This window comes from Delphinapterus leucas, chromosome 10 (assembly GCF_059928025.1).
Source record: "Delphinapterus leucas isolate spDelLeu-1000000601 "Yukka" chromosome 10, BTC_Dleu_Yukka2, whole genome shotgun sequence".
In the NCBI taxonomy this organism is placed as follows: domain Eukaryota; kingdom Metazoa; phylum Chordata; class Mammalia; order Artiodactyla; family Monodontidae; genus Delphinapterus; species Delphinapterus leucas.
Genome location: NC_143138.1, coordinates 234,065 through 243,891, shown reverse-complemented (window position 1 = coordinate 243,891; position 9,827 = coordinate 234,065). Strand labels below are relative to the sequence as shown.

General features: G+C 53.0%; 1 protein-coding gene across 1 annotated transcript in view; it reads right to left on the bottom strand.

Moving 5' to 3' along the window:
- Nucleotides 1-8,817: 8,817 nt before the first annotated feature.
- Nucleotides 8,818-9,827, bottom strand: part of DUSP22 (dual specificity phosphatase 22) — a 72,075-nt gene continuing 71,065 nt past the window's right edge. The window contains exon 8 of the mRNA XM_022586513.3: nucleotides 8,818-9,827. Within this exon, the coding sequence (XP_022442221.1) occupies nucleotides 9,799-9,827 (29 nt within the window). The 3' untranslated portion in view covers nucleotides 8,818-9,798.

The window sequence follows — 9,827 nt, the reverse complement described above, 5'->3', positions numbered from 1 at the left end:
AAGAACAAACTAAGTTCAGGTTAGAGCAAAACAGGCATGAGGTGCAGAGTGGGGATGCTCTTCCTCAAACCAATGACTTTCTCAGAAATTAACAGGATGCCATGTTTTTATTCACTTAAGTAAGTTTTCCATTATCAGAATCTATGTAATAAACAACAGGTTTTTTTTTTTCAAAGAAAATTATGGTCACAGCGGTTTTTCTTCTTCTTTCATGGATTCATTCATTCAACAAATATTTTTCGAACACCTCTGCTTATTACGAACCGTTCTTGGCGCCTGGGATACCTCAGTGAACAAAGGGCACATCTTTACACTTTAATCAGTGCTCACCAGCAACAGACGGGAGATTGCTAAGAACAAAAATGGCACACGAGCTTTTTGCACTTTCGCACACGTGTCCTCTGCCCAGACTTAGCTGTTTCAGCATTCTCCTCACTCATCTGCTTTCAGACGTTGAAAACCACGTTTACCTTGTTTTAAAATGTGATTGCAAACCTTCAACGCCATCTTCTGGTTTACTCATTTGTCATATAGATCTACCAGAAGTGGTATTTTCTCTCGTATCATGAGGCGGATACAAAGAATAGTGTATTTTAATCACTGAAACTCTTGGTGTCCTCACTGGCCCTGGGAAGTGGTGGGTGACAGGCAGGCCCCGCCGGCTGCTCACAGAAGACTTTTCCATCGTAGTCACAGTTGAAAGGGAAATGACAGAAGTTTTAAAGTTGGCCCTCCGCCCCCAACACTTGAGGAGATCAAAGTGCCCCTCAGTGAAAGACTAGACATTATCTTCAAACGTCACAGCTTGTAAAAAAGTGAAAACAAGTAAGGACGCAGGTCATTGAATGTCTCTCCAAAACAGGGCCGATCATCGTATTCTGTGAGGAGGTGACTTACTTCCGTGAATTGTCCAGACGTGGAAGTGCTGCTGTGGATGCAGCCCAGTCTGAACGCCGAGGCTCAATTTTCCTTTCATATTTGTTGTAAAGAAACCGTAAGAGAAGCTTAATTTACGTAAATGCAATATTTTACAAATCAATCTTTTAAAATTATACATTCGTATGCAAGAAAAGTAGTTTAGAAAAACCCATACTAGACCCAAAAAATAAATTATTGAAACCCTTGTTGTGGATAAACCTATTTTCTCACTAATTATTCTTTCAGAAGGAGGGAACTAAATGTATTAAAAACAGTGCAATGATATCACTGAAAACATTTAAAGGGCAGTGATTTTTAGTTACTTGTGAAAAAACAGGAAAATACTAAAAATGGTGCAGTTCGTATAAGATAAAGAGCTCCTCTAATGCTCTCTGGCTGTATGTGTATGCAATGCTAATTATTGCCTTTGACCGTGGCATCCTATATAGCAGTACTATTATATTATTATTGTATTATTATGTCTTCATATAAATAGTAATATATACTATGTAATAGCACAGTAATGTACAGCAATAATCAGTAATATAGTAATATGCTATGGTATATACCATACAATATACTCGATGCCACAGTGATATGGTGCTCGTGCATCACAGTACTAGTGAAGTAGAGCAGCGTCATATCGTGACATAATGTTGTAGTGTGTGATATGGTATTCTTACTGCATGACATTATTAATAATTAAATGCTCGGGTGTGGGACAGCTGCTTCAAGCTCCTGAGGCCTTGATGGACTATTTAAGGGAAGTCTCACCTTCCCGCGTGCAGCGGAGGTGACAGCTTTCTCGCCTCCCAGCGTGCTGTGATAACGAGACGGTGCTGAGCCCATGCCTGGCACATCCTGTGTTCAACAAGGCAAGACTATTATCACTTACATTGTGCTTCAGCATTTAGGGAAGTTTCATAGACTCTATCTCACTTGGTCTCCAACCAAAGCTGCCCCAGGGGGCAGGGCAGGCAGTGCTCAGGCCCGGGTACAGATAAGAAAAGAGATTCAAAGGGGGTCTGCTGAGTTCCACATGGCTTACCCTAAGACCCATTCTGTCCTCTGCCGGGGTCTACAGGTCCTTGGCTGCCTGTCGCGATACTCTTTCAAAAGCAGCCTCTGAGCGCAGGCCTGTCAGCCTGGTGGCACTTGCACGGCAGCCTGGCTCCCTCCCGTGAGCGGGCAAGGCGCAGTCTTCCCCACCTCTTCTCCAGCCTCCGCTGAGGCTGGAAGCAGCAACCACTGAAACTTCTTCCAACCCTAAACAATTGTTTTCTTCTTTCGGCTCTTAGAACCAGTGGCCTTTCTGGTTACGGTAAGTTCAGAGTAAGAAAAACCGCCTTTTTTTGTTTTAAAGCCACTGACCTGTCTGGTCTCCACTTCATTCTTCTCCATGAAGCTATAGTCACTCTGAGGAAACAGGTCCTGCTTTCAAATATTTAATCCTCTGGGAAAATCTAACCTTATAAGCTACTTATACAGGACAGCAGTTAGGGTGGAATGCTCTGGAAAAGAAGTTGTATGTTAAATGCTGTCACAGCGCACCCAGTTTATAGGAATTGAGTTGAACTTGGTAATGTGATGAACTCCTTGGCAATACCAACAGGGCACCTAAACCTGGATCTTTTTTCATGCAGAACTGTATACACTTTCCTAATTTAATTTGCTAAGTGCCCTGCATCTCTTCAATGAATGGGCTCTGCAGAACAGCCTCGAGCATTGGCTCTGGGACCCTGTAGCCCCTTGGCAAGAGGACAGCCCACTGCCAGGCATATAGGACACTGGACTTGTGATTAATGAGTTATGTAGTAAAAAGTCACAGAGTCAAATACACTGTGCAAGCAGCTGTTGCCTTTTGCCTCCTCTTCTTGCCAGTGTTCTGAGAAGTCTCCTATGACGCGTCCTTTCTATGACTCTACATAAGCAGTGACGTGGCTTTAACAAGGGACCTTACGATTCTGCCAGCTCCCTTCACCAAGCCAACAAAGGGGCAAACGGTTTGCAAAGACTTTGGGCAATTTTCTGAAAATTGAAGCAATAGGTGAAAAGCCAGTCCCTCCCATTTGCAGCAGTTCACAGGCTGGGCTGTTCTCCAGCTCAACCCTCCTTCCAGCTGGACGCTGTGAGGCACACTGTCACTTGTCACATAAGAGGTGTCACTTCTGAGACTTGAGGGTCCTCTCGGTGGCAGTTTGTGACAGCCGGTTATGCCCCGGTACCCAGTCCCCCAACCTCAGGGGCTTGGAACCACGCAGGGATGTGTCTTGCTCACGCGAGTCATTTGTCCTGCTCGTCACCGCTCTGAGAACTCAGGCCAACAAAGCCGCGTGCGTCCAGAACCTTCCTGGCCACAGGGCAAAGAGACGGGGTCAGAAAGAGCCAGTGCTGTTCTCTGAGCTTTCCTCTCCCCGTGACTCCTGCGCCCCTGGTGGAAGGAAGGAGGGCCTGGTGTGGCCTGGCTGAGGCAGGAGCCCTGGGGGAGCCCAGGGAGAGCGACGGCCTCTCGGACCAGGGTGCGTGGAGGGTGGTCAGAGGAAGGCGGCAGCGCGCAGGGGGCGCGGGTGCATGTGCGTTGAGCTCGAGCTAACGTCACTGGAGTTTCCAGGATCAAAGATAGCGGGTGAGGGGCTTCCCTGGTGGCGCAGTGGTTGAGAGTCCGCCTGCCGATGCAGGGGACGCGGGTTTGTGCCCCGGTCCGGGAAGATCCCACATGCCGCGGAGCGGCTGGGCCCGTGAGCCATGGCCGCTGAGCCTGCGCGTCCGGAGCCTGTGCTCCGCAACGGGAGAGGCCACAGCGGTGAGAGGCCCTTGTACCACTCCCCCCAACACACACACAAAAGATGGGGTGTGAGGAGCAGGTTGGAGGGGGACCCGACGGGACGCGGGGGCACCCCTCCCTGACGGGTCTCTGTGAGTGACGACACTGCTGGTCCTAACCGCCCCCCCCACCTCTCCAGGCTCCCTGAGCCACGTGCCGGCTGCAGAGACTCCGGAGTATGCAGGTCCCGCCCCTTCTCCCACCACCCTCCCTGCCCGAGGCTTTCCTGCCCTCCTTGGTGCGGCCGTCGCTCTCTCCTCCTTCCTGCGTGTGTCCGGCATCTCCGTGCTGGGTGTTCAGTCCTGTCTGTCTTCCCTGAAGGTCCCCCGCAGCGGCCAGGGGACCATCCCAGGTCCAGGAGCACCACCCCGCGTTCCGCTGGTCCACCCCCGCACACCCCCGCCAGGCTGTCTGGCAGTCTGACCCCAGCGGCCAGCCAGGAGGAGCAATGGGTCCGAGCCTGAGTGGGCACGTGTTGTCTGGCAGAAGAGGGGCCTCTGCATCGTTTCCAAATAAGGGGAGCAGTAGCCTTCGTAGGAGGGGGCACTCCTGCCAGCTCAGAGAGTCCAGGGCAGTCAGGCGGGTCGGGACTCTGCCGCGGGGCGCAGTGCACGTCTCCTCTGGACCTCCGTCCTTATCTGTGCAATCCGCCGACGGGATGCACCAGGCCAGTTCCCCTCGGTCTGGTGGAGGGCATGGCACCTCTCCGTGAGGTGGGAGCAGAAAAGCCCACACTGATCCCGGCTTCCAGCAGGGGAATCGAGGCCTGGTGTGGGAACTGAGGGGCGGTTGGCACGAGCAGGGCCACGATCCATCGGGAAGGGGAGAGGCTGGCCAGGAAGGAGCATCATCCCTCTGCTGCTTGGGGAGATTCACAGATGGTATTTTCGGCTGGAAATCATTGGTTCCTCCTTTGCTCTGTGCTTTACATGTCAGACAGCCTCTGACACACAGCCGTTTAAGTGCTTTATACACATTAACTGATTTTAGCAAGAGTCGCTAACTTTACTTTAACCTGGATGTTAAGCAACTCAAAAAATTCTCTTTCAACTACTCTCCACATGTGGTTAGCTTAAAAAATCTGAGCGTATTTTCTTTTTAATGTTGTAAGGCTTCATTTATGAATGCAAATGGTTAGCTCTGTTGGAGAAGTGTGAGGGGGCTACCAGGCCAAGTCAGACGCGATCTGATTTAGGGGCTCAGCTACACGTCCCCCACCGATCCTGCCAAGCCACCCGCAGCTGCGGAAGCGGACACCCTGGGAAATGTGATGTGGAATTCCTGCTTCCGAGCTCTGAATGAAACAAAGCCTGGCACTGCGAAAGTGGGGTCTCCTCCAGGAGGGTGCATGGCACCTGACACTTGCCCTGGGACACTGAGGGCGAAGCGAGGCCTGCCCCATCTGGTTAGAAAGCCCAGCCCGGCCCCCAGACGTGGTCTGCCCTTTCTGAGCTCAGGGACGTGCCCTGGCGCTCCCCCCTCCCCACGCCCAGCAACGGCCTGACACGTCAGACAGGCTCTGTGACGTGGTCAAGGGTAGTTTCCCTGGTCAGTGGGGAAGTGAGGCGAGTGCTATCATTCCATGTGAGAGGTGAACACTTGTGATCGAGGGGTAATTAGAGGCACAGATGTCAGCAGAACAAGCTGGTCACTGAGGCCACCCACCTTGCGGATGCCCGCAGCCCCCTGGCCTCGGACCTTTCATCCGGCCTTCCTGCCAGGCCCCCCAGGACCAGCACCTCCACACCTCCACTTGCCCCTCCCTCGCTCAGCTGGCCCTAACTGAGGAGCAAAGCCACCGGCCCTCGGCCACCTCCTTCACATGGAGCCGAGGTGCTTCCTCTATCAGCGGGGTTCCTGCCCCACTTGCACTTGCCCACAGGCCACAGGAGTGTATGGAGGGGTGGCTGGAGGGGCCCACGCAGAGTCAGGTCCTAGTGACCCGACTGGCCGATCTGCCTCCAATCTTCAGAGTTCTGAAAGGTCCATGTGGCCAAGGTACTCATGGCCCCTGGGGAGTGACGGGGACAATCTGGACAGTGACAGATGTTTGGCTTTGTTGAAAGGCGTACGTCGTGGTAGGTTGATTTGCATGCGGCTCGGACCGCACCAGTAACAGCCCTGACGTGAGCGGCTGGGATGGCTCTGCCGAGACATGGCTGAGGGAGCTGTCCTCCCTGCTGACCTTGTGGGACCGTCCTCCCCTTCTGCCCCTCTGGCCCTTTATGTGTGGCCTCGCAGCGCGCTGGAAACTGTCTGACCCCTGCAGCTCCTCCTGGGCCCCCAGCACCCCGGAGGCTCTCAGTGGTTACTGAACGAGCCTGTGTCCTTCGTCTCATTTACACTGAAATTTCTGTTTTGAAACTCCCTTCAGAAATTCCCTTTCTCTTCTAAACGTTGTGCTTTTTCTTTCAACTCTTTGCAGAATCATCATTCAAAGCCAGTAGGCAGTGCATTTTGAATAAACCCATGAACTTGAGTGTTCCTTTCTGCATACTGAATTCAGTTCTCTGTTTTTATTTGGTATCGTCTGTCAAATGTAGGAAAGAACCAACTTGGGAGATAAGGCCTCAGTGGAGCGGCACCGTGAATACCCTGATTCCGTTTCTTCGGTAGATGCTCTTTGCTTTTATCTTGAACTAAGTGTCGCCGGCATCCCTGATGGTCACAGGTTGTAAATGGATTCTTACAAGTACTCGGGGGTGCTCATCCTGGGTGACCTACATAGAACTTTCGGGAGCCTTAAAATTTGTGACTTATATAAACTTTTTATTTTATAAATTAACATGCCATCTTTTTGGGGGGTGAATTTTTGCTATTTCTTGACTTCTTTTTGTAGCATCTATAACAAAAGTCCTAATCCATTCATCGCTGCCTCCATCTTTATAAATTAAAAATCAATATTCCTTTTTAAAAGTTCATTGAAACTTCCCAATTCCTTCGAAATTTCTTCCTTTTGAAAATCAAATTCAGGTTCCATCAGCAAAGTTCCTGTTTATTTTGATTCTCAAGGTAAAGCACCCAGGTGGCGAGCAAATATTTAGTGGGTGCTGTTTTTTTGCATTAGCTTACTGAATAATGTTCAGGGAAAAAGCTTATTCCTGAAACACTGAAAATCACGCGCAGGTCTCAGTAATGTGGGCGCTTCAGTGCTTTGTGAGGAGACTCCATGAGCTCGCTGGCGTCTGTCCTTCAGTGCGTCCCCAGCTTTCCGTTCTGTCGTCCAGGTGTCTCAACCTGCAGCAGCAGAACCTCAGGGCCCCAGCTTTGCCTCAGGCTGCGACCCCCACTTTGCGGCCAGGTCTCAGTATGAGCAGGTGCCCTGCCCGTGATCTGGCCCCCGTGCCCGCCCTGCGGGTCCCAGATGGGGTCAGGGGCTGGCCTCCCCACGTGGTAATGAACGCTCCTGTGACATCCTGAGACCCCTCTCCAGCCTGGCGCAGACGCTCCCTCAGTAAGATTCTGCTGCAGGCCCCCCTGTTCCAGGAAGGTGGGGCTTTGGAAAGCAGAGCCCCGAAATTGGAAGCAAGGACCCTGATTTCCCTCGCACCCGTTTCGGGCTGGAATTACACCCTGAATCTCAGCAAAGGTTTTCTTCTGAGATTCTGGGAGGCCTGGCACCAGGCACCTAGGAAGCCAGGAGGATGGCCTGCCTGGAGTCCCCCCGGCTGTGCCCTCCCCTGCCCCCTCCTGCTGTGCACATGTCCCGCCCTCCCCCCCAGAAGAAAATCTGATCAGACAGACAGAAAGGGGGCGGCCACGAGGGAACTCAGAGCGTCGTGAAGATGGTGTTTGACCTGAACCTTGAAGGCTTCAATGTCACAGAAGAGGCGAAGGACGTTAGAGGCTGGGGTGCCATGGGGGAAGGTGCTCCGGAAGGAGGAGGACTCAGGGTAAAAGGCCAGGGAGGGGGCTCAGTGCTCCCCAGGAGGACCACGGGAGCCTCACGAACAGCCGAGGGACCTGCACTGCATGGACGGGACACTGGCCCTTCAGCGTCACTGTGAGTGCAGGGGTTCAGACTCAGCCGCTGGGCCCAGGAGCCTGCCTTTCCATCAGAGGGTGGGAGTTTGGCTCCAGGGTCCCAGCACCACTCACTTTGAACACAGCTGGGAGAAAGGGGGGCCATGGGGGGCACACTGACTGTTTTAGAGCAGAAAGTGACACAGCCCAGCTCGAGCTTCAGGAAGACCGCTTTGCGGCGGGGGTGAGGTGGGCCAGGAGGTGCGGCGCTGGTGGGCCTGGGGGCCCAGGAGGTCCCAGCGAGGGCGGCGTGGGTGCCAGGTGGGCCAGGGTGCGCCGAGGACCAGCACAGAGGGTGACCACGTGTAGGACGGAGGGTGGCAAGTCTGACCCGGGAACCGGACGTGGGCAGTCAGAGGGACGTTTGGGCGGGTGGGCCTGTAAAGAGGAGTGGAATCCGCTGCGGAGGGTGGCCCGCAGGGCACAGGCTGGCGGTGGGCGGATAGGGCCCTGGCGGTAAAGGAGGATCCTGCGGTTGGTGGCCGGTGAGCTTCTCTGTTTGTCCGCCCAGGACGCTCAGGCTGGGGGCAGGGGGAGGTCAGGAGGCACTCAGCTTCCCCTGACCTTGGTGCCACACTTCCCTCCCAGGAGGTTTCACTGGCACGGCTTTGGGGTGTCCCTGGTGTGAGCCGCCCAAGATGACTTCCTTGAAGACTCCCCGGCCCTGGAAGGAGACGCCGCACCGGCCGCTCAGCGCAGACGCGGCAAGGGGAGGAGGGAAAAGGATCGGAGAGAAGAAGGGCAAACACGGCGGGGGGCGCCCTGTGGGCACAGCAACTCTGTGGAGGGTTCCCCCAAGCACACTCAGCCAGGAAGCTGCTCAGCCCGCCTGGAAGTGGGCAGCAGGGCCGTGTGCACTCAGGGGCTGGTTCCCACGGCCATGACCGTTCCCACAACTGCGGGGAGGTCAGAGGTCTCCACCAGGCTTCCCTTTGGGTCAGGGTTCGGGGCAATTGCAGAGCCCCAACCTTGTGTCTGGTCTGCGGCTGCCATGCGGGGCTCCCTTCTCTGCCTCCTTGTAGCCCACGGAGAGCTGGCGGGGAAGGGGGCAGGTGTTGTGATTACCCTTAGGGATGAACCCCTGAGATCAGACAAGCTGGGCACAGAGGCCCCTCGGCCACCCGCCTCCTCTGAGCTGAGCCCAAAGTGACCAACACTGAAAACTGCGGCTCAGGAGCAGCCCTGGATCGGACAGTCCTTCAGGTCCCACGCAAGGCGGCCTCTGCTGCCCTTCACCGTCCACGCCTGTCACCTCCGCTCTCCAAAGCGTGGCCCCGTGAGGGCAGGGCTGTGTCCGCACACATTAGATGCTCCGTGAACGAGTACATGAGTGAGTGATCATTGCAAAGGGACAGCAAGTTCACACCCATTTAAACGAGACCACGTGAGACAAGTGTGGCTGGACATCCTTGTTCAAAATGCTCACCTCAGCATTTGTTACTGTAACACTTGGAATTTAGTTAAATATATAATTATTGGAAACAATTAAATACACGTTAGTACATCCACACAGTTGGGAAATTACAGTTCTGAAAATTTTTGTTAATTTTTGGAAAATGCTTATGATATGAAGTTAAAGGAGAAGAGTGGGGTGCAAATCACATGCACAGTGTGGCCTTAACAGAAAACACGCCAGAGTTAGGGACCCCATGGCGGGAGCTCTCGCGTTGCTCATATGAATTGTCCTTTCCTCCACGTTCTTTCTGAAGTTTACAGTTTTTTAGAGATAAAATATGGTATAACCAAAACCATAAAAACATGTTCTAAGGACAGAAAATCCACACACACTAAGACTGATTGCCCACGTTGGTTTATGTCAAACGCTATGATACCACCTCTTGACCTGCACGTTTCTGCAGCCCTCAGTCTGTGCCAGGCTTGCATTCTCTTCTTTCTTGCTGTACAATTCCTTCCTCAAACGTTTTTGGTTCAAGTTACTCCTGTTTTCACGCTGGTGTCTTTTTCTAGATTGCTTGAAGTCTGGCTTGGTTTGAAGCTCTTGGCAGGGAAACGCAGAACTCCACTGTCAAAGTTCAAAGATGGTCTCTGGGCAAGAGAGGTG